Here is a 19,701-nt window from a genome sequence, read left to right as displayed (position 1 = left end):
CAGAAAGGAACAACACAACACGAAACTTGCACTTCATTCAGGTAAGATTCCTTCCCACATATCTCTTTGATCGTCATTCCCAATTAAACTAGACCCGGCTGCTCACATAACAAGAATGAGTGGATAAGCGGGCAATATTACGAACAGCCTGACCACAACTCGAATCATAGTACGCACGTAAAGACCGAGTAAATTTCTAATATTATGGTGATATAAATGGAATCCGGTATCCACAGGTAGTGTTTGGGTAGACATATTATCTAAAATTTAATTCTAATCGAGATCGTGGTATCACTTTTTGGGCTCTCAGGTCATGAATGTTTCATTACTTTAATATGGGTGAAAACTAGTCTGCCTGTGAGTTTAGTATTGCAATATTTGCTGCATGGTTCTGGCTAATCGTGTACTAGGTATTTTTCCACCGAAGAAGAGATACGTTGGTAAATCAATTTAAACTAGTTAAATCTTTAATCTTAAAGGAGGTTGTAAAAACTGAAACAGTAGTCGGTAAAACTAGTAAAAACCTTAAGCAATATATTTTAGATAATCTGAATAGTAAGTAGTAGTAGATAACCTGGTTTAACTTAAGTCTGAATATATATATTCGCTTAGCCTTTGTTCCAAACTATGTTGGAGTCGGCTTCCAGTCCCACCGGATGCAGCTGGATACCAGTGTTTTACATGGAGCGACTGCCTATCTGACCTCCACAACCCCGTTACTTGGGTATTAACACGATACCCTTCGGTAAGACTGGTTGTCAGACTTTCAAGCTTCTGACTACTGTTAACGACTGTCAAAGATCTTCGAAAATGGCAGCCGGGACCCACAATTTAAAGTGCCTACCGAAACACGGAGTTAATAATAACTTAAGTCTGAATATAGAATAGTTTAATAACAAGAAACTTAAACTGTTCAAACCACTCTATAGATTTAAGTTACAGTCTTGGCTCAATTTTAAGACGATTTGGACACTAAGTAAACGATGAACGAGGTTCGACAATTTTGTACGCCTTGCAGAAAGCAATCTTGGGTATTGGCAAATAAGTATTTTATATAGGTATGGTTGAAGAACGTATTTCGATCTGAGGACCTGAGAGTCTTGGTACCTCATAAAGTACCTACACGATATTGTACGAAATGTTATTTTTGGTGTATGAATTTGTTTTCTTTCGGTTAAATTTTAATTATTTGTTAATACATTTTTAATCACATATCATTGATTTTATAGACTCATTTTTGTACAAGAAACCATATAAATTACGCCTAAAAATATTTTCTCAATAAACTTAAATTCAAATCAGGAAATGAACTAAAACCACACTAAACTTTCAAGCTACGAAGTTGCCATACCTTTAACCCACACGGAAAACAATATTTGTGTAATCTGAAAATTGTTGTTGCAGGTTTTAGAATAAGCAGAAGTTCTTTCTGTTTGTTGTTTGTATGTTTGTAAAGTCCACAAACACAAGAAATACAAGATCAGAATTCGCAAAAACAACCCGAAACCGTTGCATAATAAAACAACTTTAAATATTACACGGCAAGATTAAAACGCTTTACGCAGTCATTTGTAAAAGTAACAAGTATATAATGAGCTTACTTTTAGAAAGTAAATATAATCAAAAAATATCAATCCCCACTTTCGAAAATCTGTGGACGATGATGATTTAAAAAAACTTATATGAGTCTCAAACACGCAAAGAGAAACCATACTATTTACCAATAAAAAAATTGAAGGTCCTCGGAAAATCTTTCCACACAAAGTGACGAGCTCATATTTATACATGCGACAGTTTGTATGCCAGCAATGGAAAACATCCTTGTTAATTAAAACCAGTTGAAGTTCCGAAGGCCATAGGGTTTATTAAGTCCCGTTTCCCGAGCGCATCTAATAAATGCATTGAAATGCATAGACATGGAGGCTTTAATAAATGCGTAGCTGAAAGGGATGGAAATTACAATGGCCTGGTCTATATCTATGTTGTACTAGTAACATCGCTTCATACTCGCTTTTATGCCGCAATTTTATTATGAAAAACGTTTTACAGCAATTTAATTCTGTTGAATGGATATTTTTACCCAGGGAATTGTAACTAGTGAATTAAAAATGAAACCTTTTCATCAAATTCACAACAGAACGTAATAATATTTACACTCTAGTACTGTTTTTTTTTAAAGTAAGTATCTACTTAATAGCCCAATCACTGCAATTCACAAATCGATTTGTAACTAATCTACTAGTAGTAGTAAGCAACGTAAAACAACGTCAGTTTTAAGATGGGTGATCGCCTAGTTACATTCAATCCAAGCTTTTCTACGCTCGAAAGGTTACGAACACATTCAATGCCAGATTTCAGTCACGGATCGAAGCATCTACGTGCTTCAAATCACTCGTTACCTTCGAGCTATTTGAATACCTTTGACACTAAGTCGACCACTAACCCACATGGTAATAAATACGTAAGTATGTTAACAGGTTTACAGTCCCCATACAAAGGTAGAAAAATCACCGGTAATTACAGAACATATTAGTTCGGCTTTTGTTTTCTGTTACTTAGTTTTTCTATAACGGTATTTTTTTTACGAACATTGACTTGATTTTCATTCCCAAGCCCAGTGGGGCTATTACGTATCCCAGTTAACAACTATTCGAAAGGCACTATGTTGTACATTGTTTTCTCTCTTAGATAATATTGATGAACATGTTCCATCAATGCAGCAATGTACTGAATAGGGACCATAATTTGACGTACAAGTACTAGTTGTCAACTGAGATACGTGATAGGCATACTGTATCTGTACCAAAGTGATGATACCCAAGTCCACGCCAAAACCTACTGTGCAAAGCGAGTTTACACAAGCCTACTGTAATGTCACGGACGTACGAACTAACCCAGTCGTGATAAACCATTGGGTCAACTATTAACATTTTAAATAAGGTGTAAAAATCGATTTCCTAAAGTGTTAGTTTACACGTTCTTATAAGTATATTAATTATTTACAAGTTGCTTAATTATGTCGTAGAACAAAGTTTCTAACACTACATTTTAACACGAACATAACAAATAAACCTTGGGTTTCTTTACCTTTATCGATAACAGTTTTTGAAGAGGTAATTTATAGTACAGCCATATTTAATAGTTTTAATATAGTTTCTAAAGTTTCAAAGCAAATGATTATAGACTTTTAATAACTCAGCTTAATCTGTCTGATATAATTTAATACCTAAGATAATAAGCCTATTGTTTTTCAGATTATTTTTCTTCTCAGGGGACTGACGAAATCTCTTTTGTATAAATATGATACGAAGCTTCAATATGTTTTATGTATCTTGGTGTAAAACGGTATTAATAAATAAATGAATAAAGTAATAATCATCTTAGCACAATGTCTCAAAACGACCTATCCTTCTCATATTTAACTTAAAAACCACATTACAAGAGGAAATACAAGTGCGCAGTAAATCAAAATTGTTACAATAAAGCAAAGCTTTACTTAAAACAGATTTCAAACATACTTAAATACTTAATTGGTTTAGATTCGGTTTCATTTCGTTTCAACAACTTAAATGTTTTAAATCCTTTGGCTTGGAAAGTGGAAGTGTTGTTTTACATAAAGAAAATTATAATTGAGGAAGCGTTTCCCAGGTTATTTGTTGAGTCATAAATACATAAATAAACAATGTGTCTTAATTTAAATAAATAAAATAAATATAAATATTATTGGACAACTCACACACGGTTATTTGATTCCAAACTAAGCAGAGCTTGTACTATGGTAACCAAATAACTGATAAACATACCTTATATACTTCTAAATACATACTTATATAGATACATTAACATCCAGGCTCAGAACAAATACTCGTGCTCATCACACAAAGATTTGTCCCGGGTGGGATTCGAACCCACCACATAACCATAACATAACCCATTTGTCATGGCACTTTCTTAAATGCTACTAAAATATTAATAGTACTCGAGCTAATGTTGTCAGGATAAAACAGAAGCGAAATATATGGTAATGGTAAGTTCATCAGTAAAAGTGAAGTATATAAGTTGTTAGTTTAAAAATGTGTAATTGTAGATTGTTTCTAGACTGAACCCAAAGTAAGAATATGGCAATTTTTTTTGCACTCTTTTATCTCTTATGCCTTGAAAATGGTATTACAACATAAATACTATTGTTTATCTCTCAGACAAGACAAAAACAAGCGTTTTTATAACGTATAGAATTTTTATTCATTAAGATATTTAATAATAAAAAATGTACATGACGTTCGCAATGAAAATTAAAATAGAAAATAGAAGTCACTCAATTGTAATTTTCGAACGAATTAATCCGTCATTATAATTTATTTGAAGTAAATGAACTTCCTAGAAAAGACAATACGATTAAGTACTGTGTAAGTCAATAAATAATTTATTTGATATGCTTTCATGACCTTGAATTATTACAAAGAAAATATTGCGTTTACCCTCGACACACAATAATTTTATTTGTTAGACAAACTTTTATTTTTATTTTTCATGATTTTGAGCTTTTAGTAGTTTTAGCTATGAGTTTGAAATAGATCTTTAATTAATTGTTTCCGGAAGTAACCTAACAAACAACGACATTTTAATACACTATCCTACTATCCTTAAAATGTCACAGCAATTTTTATTTGACCATTATTACAGTATAACACGTAAAAACTTACTTTGAAAACTCAATCAGAAGCAACACAGTTCCAAAGTTCGAACACTTCGAAATCCATTTTCCGTACAAATTACACTTTCAACACAAACTTCAACACACAGTATATTCCAGTGCACTTTTATTGACCGAGAATCACTATTCACTGATAAGAACACTGCACTTTACACTTGAGGACAATGATTGAAAAGTTACGATAACTTTTGTTCACCGTTGAACAAGTGCCGGCGTCCGAAGCTTTTTCGTGACTGAAGTTTCATACCACCCGAGTTGTGTGGACTGCGCACGCGTGAAAATGAATGGTGTTGATACCGTATAGGTGTTTCAAATGTTTATGAACTGTTGAAGGATTGTTTTGTATGAGAAGGATAAAGGTGTAGGCAGGAGTTTCGATCATTTTTTTTCTTGTTTAGTTGAATGAACTAATGTTGGGTTGATGCCTTTTGCGTGAATTTCCAAACTTGGTAGACAACTTTATATTTAAAGTATTTGTACTAGATTCGTCAGTCATTGACTTTTCAGAAGTTTTTTTTTTACTTTATGTTGATCACTTAGTTGTGTCGTTTTGTTTTTGTGGCATCATAGTCCAAGAGATTTTTAATGTGAAAATACCCACCGTAACATATTTTATATTGTAGTTTATTTTCACCAAGTATTTGTCTTTGACCTCCATAGGTAGTCGACCTTTATCTATTAATTTCGATACCTTGTAGGTGATCTGAAAGACAAATGAAACCATCAATTTGAGAGTCTTCATTATAATAACGTGAACTTTAAAAATGAATGACCTTAGTTTAAGTATAATCTTTGGTATTAAGTGCTAATCCAGATTACGAGACGCTAATGTTAAAAAAAATATTAGACGAAATCTGCTGCTTATAAAAAAATTTGATCACGTGACTGAAATAGGGGAATAAAAATTGTAAATTTTTCATCTTTACGAGAGTGTTGGTTTTCTTTAGTAATTCCTTAATGCCACTTTTTTGTGCATAAGTAAAAATAGTGATATACCTAGGAGAATTAATGACTAAAAAATATTTATATCAGTTCCTTCCCACAACACTAAATAATAATTGAGTGGGATTTAAACACGTAAACGTACTAATCAAACGTTTTAAAAAGAATGTGTGTACTTTAATATCAGGTAATATCATTTATTTTCAATTATGGTACAATTATGAGATCAATATTTATAAATTATTAATATTAAAGAAAATATTTACAAGGTAATAAAAGGTATTTAATATATCAGGTTCAATTAAACACAATGCCAGGTGATATAAATTTTTCAATTGGCTTTTATTTTATCTTTGCGAGGCTTTCCGAGCCGCAGCTAATAAAAATTAAATGTTTTTTTTTATTCCACATAATATATATTTATTTAAAGTGTTTAAAACAAATTATAATACATTTTCGTTTCAACGACGTTCAATTTACTGACTACCGATAAGTTTTTATCCGACTTTAAAAAGTTGAACATTTTTGTTTGAATTTTTTGAACATAAAAATATAACTACGTTCATATCTTGCCTTACAATTAGGCCGTTTTAAATTATTCTTCCCCTTTTACGAAAAGAAAAACAAACGTCTAATGATAAGGAAAATGCAGAATCTTGAAAATGTCTGTTACGTTCCTTGACAGTTCAAAGAAAACGTTTGATGTTAAATCATGATCAACACGCAGTGATTAATGGAAGTCATAATTCAGACGAATAAACGTAAACTACCTTTATTTTTATAAACACGAAAGATGGTGAGTTTTGTTTTTAGTTGCACGGTTTTTTTGTTTGCGTCAAATACCTCGGGCAGCAATAAATATCATATTTTTCAATCGTATAAATATAAACTTTTCCAGAACAGGTTTTTCCTTTATTCTAATTCCAAAAAGTTTTTATTTTTTATGTTATAATTTTAAATTTACTTTGTATGTAAGGTTAACTTCTCCAGAACAGGTTTTCCCTTTATTCTAATTCCAAAAAGTTTTTATTTTTTATGTTATAATTTTAAATTTACTTTTTATGTAAGGTTTTAAAGCAATATGTTAACGTGATTACAATATTTCATTAAAGCTAGTATATTTATAAGTATAACAAATTTTGTAAACAATTTAGTTTACAAAAAATCTTATATTAATTTCGTCTCTATCAAAAGAAATATAAACAAATAAACATTTTAAAATTCTACCAGTCCTCCTAGAATGTCAAGAAAAAACAATTATAAATAGACTGAAAAATTCCTAATCTACTTTAAAGTAGAATATACAGTCAAAACAAACATCAAGTTAACACTCACATCAGTTTCAAAACAGAATTCTCAAAGCGCAAGAAACACTTTAGTTCCGCTAGATGTCACTAATGTCTCTACGTTCGTACACTTTTAACTCGCTCTGCGCTGTAGATTCTATTCAGTTCGCTCGCTTTGCCATTTCCCGCTAACATTGTTTCAAGTTTTCCATTACCTGAGTAAGTTTGTAGGCAATTGTACACTGAAAATATACTCTGTTTTCATTTTTTAAAGAAGAAACTCAGTGCTAGTTTCAGGTATGATTTCGATAAATAAGCTGTCAATTGATTTTTCTTTGGATTATTGTGTATGCGCAAGAAAAGTAGGATTTGGATTTGAATTTGGAGAACAAAATTTGAGAATATGCATCCAACTATTTTTTACTTTCACTGAATTTCATACATTTGATCTCAAAAAAAATATTAAATTGATAGAATAAATTTTATAATGCTATTTCACTACGATATACTGAAAACATAATAGGTACTTACGTAAATAAATTTATACAGAACAAAGGTTGTCACCTATTCTTAGTAATCCTTTGATCCATTTGGATAGAGGTAACCAAAAGCTTAATAACATCTTTTAGAATTCAAAATACTTTGAATTTACTTAAAATAGGAATTTCCAGGAAAATTTACAGTCATGGTAATGAATGCAAACCACAAAAGAAATTGGAATCCTCTTCTGGGAATATAAAGGGTAGATGAACTTTTGCTTTGAAATGTCATCAAGGGGCAATAAAAATGAATAAATTTAACCCCTTTATGTCTAACCGCTGGCCAAGACTTTCCTTATCGAATTAGAGAATCATGAGAATTAGGCCTTGAGTTTACCACACTGGTCAAATGCGAGTAAAAGCATTCGCAGTCCTGTTAGAATTATTTAAATAATATCTCAAGTATTGATAAGGTTAAATCACAATGTTTTCCATTATTGTTAGAACAAGTGATAATTATTTAACTTAAACGAAAAGTCAGTAGTACAATTTGAAAGTTTTAAGATTTTAGACTTTCGATCCATTACGTAGGATTATTATATTCTATTCTATTAGAATTATATGTTTAAAGAACCACTCTGCTGTCATTGCTTACTTTTCGGATTTAATTTGTTGGAAAATGCTCCTTATTAATTCAACACTAATGATCGCTTTCGCGTTACCGTTTTCCTCCTAGTGCATTAATGTTATAGTTAATTAATTAGTGGATAATGGAAATGTCAGGACTTTCTGTGGGCGAGAAAAAAAAAACGTTGGCATACTTTTGTATAGGAGATAATCTTGGATTTCTTTGTTGAGATATTATAAATAAATAGTTTAACCTAGATTATTGCAATGACTAGCATGCTCTCTATATTTTAATAATACGAATAGAAATAAGACAAATATATTTTAGTAAAGGAATATAGTATTTTTTTTTTGGCTACAATTGAAAACATTCCAACGAAACGTTCAACTACATTAAGAACTAAACCATAGACTTACCAAGTAACAGTAAGGATACAGTTATTGCCTTAAACCATTAAAAAAAACAAACTGTACTTATCAAACATACTTATTCCAACTCTCAATTTTTTTAACAATCAAGAAATCATCCCAAACCATATCACAAACATTGTCCACAATTTTCCATAACTAAATGGCTCTAACGAAACGACCTAAATAGGATATTGGCCGACAAAGCCCTATTAAGAGGATCGGAAACCCTATTTGAGACCCTCTCACAACTATTATTCTGGGCCCTAGGTTACTAGGTAAACATGTTCAGTTTACAAACAAAACCTTTGCTAGACTTAACATAACTTGTTTTTTATTTGTCTATCGTAGCTGTATAGTTGCGAGAAATTTGGTAGCAGTATCGTTTTGCAGCAGAAGTTATTATTGTGTTCTGGGTAAAGAAATGTCATTTTATCTAGAGAGTTCTAGCAACAGCAATTTTCTAATGAATAGCGAAATTTTAAGGAATCTAGTTTCTGCAATATGTTTACTTTTACGTTTGTCAAAAAAAAAGTAGTAAAAAAATAAAATTAAAGCTTTTTGACTTTAAAGTCTTATTTTATAAATAAATCTTAATCTTATTTTATAAATAGTCTTAAATCTTTAAAATCAAAGCGTTTTTTATGACATAACCGAACAAGTAGGACTTTTCATTTCATACGCTGGTTTTAAGAACTTTGCCTTCTAGGCATTTTGAATAATTATGAAATGATAAATGATATATAAGACACTCTTAAATTTTTGCCATTGCTATGCAAGGGTCTACTTTCAAGGAGAGGAAGGAAACAGGCTTTAAGTCCACTGTAGACGGACTTTTAAGTATATTCTAAGCATATCAATTTTTGTTGGCTAAGGTTCAGATATTATGATCATAAAATATTCATGTCTCATACTCTCTCTCTACTCATATCGAACGAAAAGTTGAACGTAGGAACTAAAATCAACTATCTGCATTTTACAGTTGTTTGTTCCATAAAATGACCGTACACTCTGTTGAATCGCAAACAAACCTTGTTTCGAAAACATTGTGTTACTATGTTTCAATCAAAATTGTGTTACAGGAAAGTTGTTCATTGTGAAACAAATGTTTTGTATACGAAAACTCTTTTCATAGCAATAATGACGTATACTTTAGGACAGAACAATTTAAATTTGTTTGATACATTTAATGGAGACATGCAAAGTCTACAACCCTGACTTGGTCAAAATCGTAGACTAAAGGCCTAGCTCCTCCCTAGTTAGGGAGGTGGCCCTTGCCCACGAAATGTTAAGATATAGTAGTCAAAATAGTGTGTCACAAAACTTTTATTAAAACTTAGAATTAAGTTATCTGACTATAGATGAATAAGCCCCAAGGGCATTGTTTTCAATCTCAACACTAAAGGTATAATTTCTATTCACAATATCAGTTCTTTTTTTGTTACAAAGTATATTGTTCTTTAAAGGTTTTTGAACTCCAATATCTATGATGTCAATATTAGTCATATTGCATTTTTATTTATTTCTATACACTACATCGTACAAAGAGGCTTTTCTTCAAAACCTCTATAAAAGTTACTAGTAGCCCACGAAATGGTATTTCAGTCCATAAAATTTCACAAAATACGCCAACCGTAAGGTCAATATCTTATTATAATGTCAAAGATACTCGTTAATATTTTATTTAACTTATAAATCACAATTTAAAGACATACTTAACAAATAACAGCATCTAAAACTGAATTAAATCCCTTTAACAGTATTGATAGCTCATTGATATTGTTTATTTTACTCCGGTCCTTTATAACTGAAGACCTTTATAAATTTTTGGAGGTGCATATTACGAATATTCTTTTATTTATTTATGGGCCACTTTCACAGATGATGAATAAGTATCAGAAGAATCTATCTGCTTAATAAAATGACAGCAAATGTATGAGAAGAACTGTCAAAATTCCGTTCGGTAAGTGATCTGACCCTTAGCTAGAAGTGGTGTCTTTTACAGTCGAAGGAGAAGGAATGAATGTAACACACATTTCGCTATTTACAATTTCCGTTCTATACGGGGCAAACCTGTTGTCATACACAAAACTAAAGACAGAAAGGTACACTACAAAATCAGGACCTGTAGTGCAATTGTCTCCCACTTTCGACTATCAACAATTGGCTAGCTATCGAAATGTACTTGCTAAAATAGTTTCCACAGCGCCCGTTAGAGACGCTGATTCGATTTTTACACAGCTAGCCGGTTGTTGATAGTCGATACTGGTAGAGAATCGCTACAGTTCTTCAATACTTAGAAAACGTCTTCCCATAGTTTTAAGTTCTTATGTTAATGTGAAGCACCTTCTTCTTATCGTATGATTAGTGGTCAACCTAGTACCAAAGCGGTTCAAGCCGCCGAGAGACCTTTGACGTGGCTTCGGAGGGCACGTAAAATTAAGATGACATAACGACTGTTATCTCCAAAGCACGGAGACCCGCAGTTCAAAATCAATGCGGTCATCCATCTATGGAATGACCGCGCTAAGGTTTGCTTAACTCACAGATCGTTTACCGAACGGTGAGCGAAACTGGCTGTGGGCACATGAATTGGGCGAGACAGTTCTCCAAGTATTCATAGTCAAAGTGGGCAGATAATATTGTATTGTCAGTTTTTAGGCAACATATTTTGCTTAGATTCTAGGTATCACCGTTTACTGGAGTTATGGGGGCGTGAGGATTTTATTCATTATTTATGTTGACCTTTTCTTATTCATTTTTCTTAGAAGCATTATTTTATTCTCATCTGAATATAACAGAATTAATGTAACGTTAATAAGAAAGAAGAATGACATTTTGATAATGTATAAAAAATAACGTGAAGAGATGTAAGTACTGAAATTCCACATACAAAATTAGAAAGTCGTAATGTTAAAAAATATAATAGTATCTCAAGTTATTAGTTAACTAGCTTTTACTCGCGACTTTGTCCACCACCTGAATTTTCCCATGGAAATGCGTCATTTTCCCGAAGTAAAAAGTAGCCTATGTCCTTTCTCAGGTATCAAAATATCTCCACACCAAATTTCATGCAAATTGGTTCAGTAGTTAAGGCGTGATTGAGTAACAGACAGACAGAGTTACTTTCGCATTTATAATATTAGTAAGGATTGGCAGATCAAAAATCAAAATCAAAATCAAATCATTTATTCATTTAGGTCAAATATTGACACTTATGATAGTCGTTACAATTACTGAATCTACCACTAGCTCGGAAAGGGGGTAGAGCCTTATGAGAAGAGCTAGCGAGAAACTCACGGCCACTCTTTTCAATCGCCAAAAAGTTTTACAATGTGGTTGATACAATAATTGATCATGCGAGGAGCTGCCAACAATCAGCGATATAGACTAAACGTCAATTAAGTTAAATGAACATAGCTAGGTTATTTATTAGTCTCTGATCATACCGTATGTTGGGAGCACCTACTAGCATGTGATAATAAGAATATGGGCAGCAAGTGAGCACACTGGTTGTGAACATTATAAAAGAAAAAAGTGACAGTTTTATGAATAACATCAAATTGTACGTAACATCACCTATTTGCATCATTAATTGCCCATATTTTACAATATTTAGACCTACTGCTACTGAGTTTATACAATTTATAGCAAAGTTCCCTAATTTCAAAGAATCCTAATCAAGCGAGCGACGAATCCCAAGAGCTATTGTCGTTTAGATACTCATCAATTCTGTAATAAGCTTTCCTAACGAGATGTTCCTTAACAGCAACTTTGAATTTTGGCAGGGGTAAATCCATGATGTGCTTTGGAAGCTTGTTGAAGAAACGAATGCCGAGACCTACAAACGAATTGTGCACCTTGTGTAAACGATGATGGGGACCTACTAATTTGTGTCTGTTTCTAGTGTTGTAATTGTGTCTATCGCTATTTGTTGCGAAAGTCCCTAAATTTTGTTTTATATACAACAAGTTTGCAAGCACATACTGTGATGACACCGTCAGTATCCCTATCTGCCCAAAAAGCTCTCTCAAGGAGTCTCGCGCTCCTAAACTATAAATTGCACGGATAGCTCTTTTTTGAAGGACAAAAATAACATCTATATCAGCAGCCTTACCCCACAGTAATATACCGTAAGACATGACGCTGTGAAAATAACTAAAGTAAACCAGTCTTGCCGCATCCACACCAGCAAACTGTCTTACTTTTCTGATTGCGTACGCGGCGGAGCTGAGTCTCCCCGAGAGATGCGCTATCTGAGTGCCCCATTGGAGCTTGCTATCTAGACTGATACCTAAAAAAGTTGCCGAATCTACCAAATCGATAGTTTGCCTATTTACGACTATGTTAGTACCTAAATTCCTCGCGTTGGGCATAGTGAACCTAATGCACTTAGTTTTGTTAGAATTCAATAACAGATTATTACAAGTGAACCAGTTGTGGACCTGTTCTAGAATACTATTGATATCGACAAAACAGGACTTCGAACGATCTACTTTAAAAATGAGAGAAGTGTCATCTGCGAATAATATAATATCACATAAGTCCTGCACCTGAAAGGGGAGATCGTTTATATATACGAGAAAAAGAAACAGACCGAGTATCGAACCCTGAGGCACGCCGAGAGAAACAGCTGAACCTGAAGACCTAACTCCATTGATATCTACTCGTTGAATCCTATTGCTCAAATATGACGCAAGTAAATTGAGCGCTGTATCCCTAATTCCATAGTGGTGGAGCTTCCTAAGGAGCGTATTATGTTGGACACAGTCAAATGCTTTGGAGAGATCACAGAACACAGAGATGCCCCAGAGGTCAGGTGTTTTTTTGGAGTTGAGCGACCTAAAAGCCTTAACTACATCATTAGAGTTGATATGTTTGAAGAAAAAAACACTACCACACTCTTCTACACTATTTCGAAGTAAACATTCTGCCTTGGCAGGACAGGAATTCAAGGAGCTAGTTGTAGCTGTGGGAATATCAGCGAAGAAAGTATTGAACGTCTGAGCAACCTCTAAGTTGTTGGTGATAATCGTGTCATTTACTTTCAGTTCAAAATTATTTTCGCGCTGGATAGCACGACCTGTTTCGTTGTTAATGATATTCCATGTGGTTTTGATCGTATTGTCTGAGCTTTTAATTTTGTTGCTTAAGTGTAAGGATTTAGCAGCAACACAAGTTCTCTTAAAAATTTTTGAATAGTTCCTAACGTATTCAAGAAATTTTGGATTAAAATTGAACTGTTTCATGGAATAAAGCTCATACAACCTAGCTCTACTTTTATAAATACCTGCTGTCGCCCAATCGCAAAATTTGAGTTTCCTATTGTTATCTAGTATGGTTTTCTCTTTGAAGATAGTTTTGAACTTGGATTCAATAATGTTGAATAACGATGTGTAAAGGTTATCCGGGTGTTCTTCGGTGTCGTCTAACTTCGTCATAGCACTAGCTATCTCACTATTAAATAATACTAAACGATCCCTAGTAATAGGCCTACAAGTAATTTTCTTTAACCTATTATCTACCCTAACAGGAAATATAGCCTTCTGTCCACAATGGTCCGATGTTAATTCACTTAAGATTTCCCTACCTAAGCATTCGCAGTTGCAGAATATACTGTCCAAGCATGTAGCAGAATGTGCAGTGATTCTAGTGGGCTCATTAAATAAAAAAACTAAATTAAATGATTTGAATAATGACTTAAGTCTCGTACTAGTCGAAGATTGCTCAAGTAAATTTACATTAAAATCACCACACACTACTACATACTTGTTGCTTATACTTAAACGCTTTAATATATCCTCCATTATCGACTCAAATAAAGTAAACTCACTATTTGGTGGTCTATATATACAAACTACTATGTGTCGCTCTAACTCGACACAGGAAACCTCAGCCGTGCGTTCTATTGACAAATTAACTATGTCCCTACGTTCTTTACATTTAATACTGTTAGCTACCATAATCAGTGAACCACCATGTCTAGCTTTGTTCCTAATATACGCACTAATAATTGTATAAAACTCATTGTTTATTGCTATTTGTTCCGTGTGTAGCCAATGCTCAGTCACACAGAAAATACCTACATTATGTTTTTGTAAAAACAATTCTACTTCTAATTCCTTGCTGGATAAACCTTGTATGTTTTGATGTGCTAATGAGCCTAGCTGTTTATCCATTGTCCTACCTGTCAGTTTAAAGAATCGGATACATTATTCGTAACCTTGTCGCTAACTACACTATCTATACATTTAATCACAGTATTGTTAGAATAACTACACAATACTGGGTCGTCCCTTAACCTAAACTGCGTTATAGCACCTATAACTGTGTTAATATTATAAGCTAACAATGTAGCAATTTGTCGTTTGTCCGAACTATTAAGAAACATAGTTTCTTGAGTATAAATAAAACTACTAATAAACTTATTAGTGTCAAAAAACAATAACTTATCACTATGATAAGATGTCATTAAATGTAATTGATTATTCAACCTATGTATACGCCTATTTTCCCTTTCTGTAAGAGATTGTGAGTACGGGAATGCGCAGATAATTAATTTACCTAAATCTAATTGCAATAAACTGCTAATACTATCAATAATATCAGTTTTATCTAAACCTAAACTATCACCTATCAGTAAAACTACTGTTGTATTTATATCTAAGCGAGTGTTCCTAACTCTATACTTTTGCAATCAAAGTCGAACCCGAAACAAAATATTGTGGACACTACTTTTTATTCCTTGTGAGAATCGAACCTACCTACCGTCCTCATAGCCAGTTGCACCGGTCATTACACGATTGGTAGGTTAAGCAACACCAAGCGCGATCATTCTTTAGATAGGTGACCGCCTAGTGGTAATTGAGGTGGGCGTCTCCTTTGGAGGGCACGTAAAAAGTCGGTTTTCGTGGTTATTCACTAAAGTATCAGTCGTTAAGCTTTATCAAAGGCCTTTTGGGCGACTTATTGAAACGAATCAAATAGAGCAATAATTCAGAATTAATTTAAAACTTACTAAACAAACCATATAAATACCACAACTCGTAATAAGCATGAATGAAGGTAAAGAGGAAATTAATTTCATTGATATCAATTTTACTCGAATGTAGGCATAATTAAAATGTATTTTATTTAAATGGACAATAAATAATAATTGAACATATTATAGTACATATTTCTGATTTATTGATATTATTGGTTCATTGAGGCTTATTTAATAAATTGATACGAGCTGAAAATAATATAATGTTATTATTGATGTGAAAGGAAAGTTTGTAAGCATCATTATCAAGTGGTGTTCATTGGTATCTGCTTATCCCAATGGGAAAAGGGGCAAGATTTAATGTATGTATATATTACAATCCAATAAATATTGTCTCAATTGTAACGATGAGAGACTGGAATATCATTATTTTCTTTCAATCATAAAGTTTTAGAAGAACTTCGTCGCCCTACTAACTTGTTTTCTTCTATTGTCATCCATTTAATATTCATACAGGACCTTTAAAACTATCATTAAATAATAATTTATTGATCAAACATAAGGGGCTATATAAGTATCTTATAACATAAGCAATGTTATCAGAAAATATTGCTGTAATGTAATTCACTTTTAAGATAACCTATAATTTAAAGTAGAAAATGTACAAATTAAATAGTGATAATTAATTTTATCTTTATATATATTCTTGGTTGCTAGGGACAAAAAAATACTTGAAACCTTTAAAAAGTTTATATCTTATGGTATTTAGATGCCTTTATGATAAAATGTCTGTCAGTCTGTAACACTTTTGCGGCTGAACTGTGAAACGATATGTGTAAACATTTTGTATCAATTTTATTTGAAGTCCGCGCTACGCATTCTTGTAGTCAATTGAGTTATTTTGTTTTTAAAACCAAAAAAAAACATATACATCGAGTCGTAATATTAAAGTATACGTAAGTGAGGCGTTAACGATAAAACAATGTAACTTGAGCCTATTTTACTGAGTACTACAATAATTTATCGTGTTTGATGTACAGACTGTGTATTAGATCCGCGCTCCACTTAATAATAATTATAGCTAAGATTAATCACTGCGGCCAATAATTGCGTTTTTGCCTACATTCAAACAATCTATCATCAGTACAAACTCATTCATGTATTAAACTTGAAATTGAACGGTAAAAAATATGTAAAGCAAAAATGTTTCAAATAATTTTACTGTCAGTTAGTCAATTTGTTTCTAATTTATTTTATGGTGATGGCTATTACCCGGAGGTTTATTGGTAAGATATAACTGTATTTAATTTATTGAGAGAAAACATTATTATTTTTAAACATTAATCTTCAGTCTTTCGTTTTCTTGTAACTTTTGTAATGAACATACAAAATCAAAACTTGTTTACAAAAACAAATCAGGTTTGTATAAACTTTTACGCTGCTATCAAAAGAGACATTTGATTTAAAATTATTGCTTTTATATTTATTCACTACTAATTTTCACTCCCAAACATAAATTTTCCTTCACTTTATGAAATTCCATCACGAATGCTTCTACACTTTTTCAGTTATGTTCCCGTCATTAATTCCAAAGATTTAATTCAAAACAGCCGCCTACAAAAATCACGTATTTTATACCCAAACTAAGTCTCCGTTTCAACATGTAAAAATTTTACGATTACCACAATAATAATGTTCATCATAAAACGAAATTATTGTCACGTAAACGTGCAAAGAAATTTTATTAGGTCATGCCTTTATTATGCAATTATATATTGATGAAGTATGCTCGTTCAAGGCCTCTACAAAAAAGGTTTCTGCGATCTTCGATCTTAGGTAAATTACCTTTCAACTTATTTATAGTTTGCTTTAGATGCCAATATAGAATTTTATTTACACAACTGCAACAAATAGAATATTAAAACTACAACGTTGTCATATAATTTCTAAAATGAAATGGTTTTATTTTGTGCATATTTTAGTGTCGACAGTTATGTTAACACGCCGCTAAAATTATGAAACAATGTGTTCAATTTATCATGCAAATTGTATTTATCTCATAATGAGACATATTAAAGTAAGGACCGAAGCAAACGTATGGTAAAGATAACAATATTTCTATAAGTTCACATTCAGCTGTTGAACACAATTGTATGACACACGGCATAACTCATATATAACGGAGCTCAAGTGAGGAAGTGAACTATTCGGGCCCAAGTGCTCGTTTACTACGTCCGTTACGAGAAAAATGTTCGCGACTGAGACAGTACTGTTTCTAATAGCACTTACTTCTTACAGGTGCTCGGGAACAAGTGTCAATGATCGGTTTTACCCAACATACCACCTCGCGCCTCCACAAGGATGGATGAACGACCCAAACGGCTTCTGTATATTCCAAAATGAATATCACCTTTTCTATCAATACAATCCGAAGACTAGTCTAGAACCGGGAATAGCGCATTGGGGCCACGCGAAAAGTACTGACCTCTTCAACTGGAAACATCTCGACATTGCCATGTATCCGGACCAAGAATACGACATCGGTGGCGTGTTCTCAGGTAGTGCTATAATAGAAAATAACACAATGTATTTACTCTATACGGGAAATGTCAAAGAACCGACTCAAATTGAACGTCAAGCTCTTGCGTCCTCTACCGATGGTGTCAACGTTGTGAAGTATGCGGGAAATCCGGTCCTAATGGGCGAAGAACACCAGCCTAATATTAGAGATCCTAAAGTATGGAAGAATGGAGATACTTATTACATGGTATTAGGAAACTCTTACAATAACAATACAGTTGGAAGAGTGTTACTGTATACCTCTAAGGATTTAACTTGTTGGAAAGAAGAGTGTGTTTTAGACGGATCAGATGGAACTTTAGGCTACATGTGGGAGTGTCCCGATTTCTTTGAACTGAATGGTATGTATGTGTTGCTATTTTCTCCTCAAGGTATAGAGCCACAGGGTGATAACTATAGAAATCTATACCAAGTTGGTTATTTCGTTGGAACATTCGATTACACGACATTGAAATTTACTAGACTGACTGAGTTTGTCGAATTGGATAGAGGAAATGATTTCTATGCAACACAAACCATGTTAGATAAGATGGGACGTAGGATAGTTGTAGCTTGGCAAGATATGTGGGAGCAGGACTATCCTGAACGGAAGGACGGCTTTACAGGACAAATGACGATCCCGAGAGAATTAACACTGAGTGATGATTGGAAGCTCCTACAATGGCCAGTAAAAGAAATTGAAAACCTTCGTGGTGAGGTTTTATATTCTGGTAAAGCAGGTGGTGATACATGTGTGGAACTGACTGAAAAGACAGGAGAAATTGTTGTGAAAGCACCTGTGTTAAAAGACTTCAAATTGATTCTTGATGCTGGAAATGCGACTGTGACTATAAGCTATGATTACTCGAAAGGAAAGGTGACTGTTGACCGCGGCGGTAACGATGGTGTCAGAAGAGCTGATTGGAGGCCTAAGGGTAAACTAGAGATGCGGCTTTTCGTTGACCGGAGTTCGATCGAATTATTCTGTGGTAAAGGTGAGCTCACTTTCTCGACCAGATACTTCCCCTATGACAAAGTCAATGTGAAATTGGGAAACGACTGCGGTGCTGATGAAATGACAGTGTACAGTATGAAGAAAACTGTTCCTCCGCCTTGTTAATGATTTCTTTGTTTATATTGATATAATGAAATCAGCCTCGACCTCTAAGTTGCCAGTTATTTGTGTGTATATCGTAAACATTATTGTTTAGTATTGTTGCACGAATTATGTTTATCTCTTTGTTGATTGGTACAAATATTGTTTGTGAAAATTATTTGTATTTGAATTTAAATTGTCGCCAATGTGTAAAATAATAGAACGAAAATTGTAATTAAACGGATTTGATCATGTAAAGTATTATAATGGTTACTATTTTTGATGATATATATTTATATAATATTTTAATTCAATAAAGATAGTGTGAAATAACGACTAGTTAACGATATAATTAGAAATGATATATAATTATTATGGCGAAGAGTATTTCATTGAATCATGAAAAATGTTTGTCGCATAATAAATTCTTTCAACATGACAATTATTATATTAGCTTCACTTTTTTACGGTAACTAAATGATAATTTCAAAGAATGATCATAAAATATTCACCGACGTAATTTTTGTTATTTAATCAGCTTATAATAAGCCTTTATAATTACTATTCTGTATTCATATGCAAATACAACGTTTACAATTCATTAA

General features: G+C 32.9%; 2 protein-coding genes across 2 annotated transcripts in view; one reads left to right on the top strand and one right to left on the bottom strand.

Moving 5' to 3' along the window:
- The window catches only part of LOC142974117 (cholecystokinin receptor-like), a 154,609-nt gene extending 149,689 nt beyond the window's left edge, over positions 1 to 4,920 (bottom strand). Inside the window, exon 1 of the mRNA XM_076116271.1 lies at positions 4,704 to 4,920. The gene's annotated coding sequence lies outside the window, so the exon portion shown is untranslated. The remainder of the gene's footprint in view (positions 1 to 4,703) is intronic.
- An 11,671-nt stretch (positions 4,921 to 16,591) lies between these two features.
- On the top strand, positions 16,592 to 19,645 carry LOC142974269 (sucrose-6-phosphate hydrolase-like). Its single transcript, XM_076116473.1, has 2 exons — positions 16,592 to 16,727; positions 17,740 to 19,645. Exons 1-2 carry the CDS (start codon positions 16,645 to 16,647, stop codon positions 19,118 to 19,120), a joined length of 1,464 nt encoding a protein of 487 aa, XP_075972588.1. The 5' UTR covers positions 16,592 to 16,644; the 3' UTR covers positions 19,121 to 19,645.
- The last annotated feature ends 56 nt before the right edge of the window (positions 19,646 to 19,701 follow it).

Source organism: Anticarsia gemmatalis, chromosome 7 (assembly GCF_050436995.1).
Source record: "Anticarsia gemmatalis isolate Benzon Research Colony breed Stoneville strain chromosome 7, ilAntGemm2 primary, whole genome shotgun sequence".
Lineage (NCBI taxonomy): Eukaryota > Metazoa > Arthropoda > Insecta > Lepidoptera > Erebidae > Anticarsia > Anticarsia gemmatalis.
The sequence above is the reverse complement of the archived record's forward strand: the minus strand, read 5'-3'. Positions and strand labels throughout refer to the sequence as shown.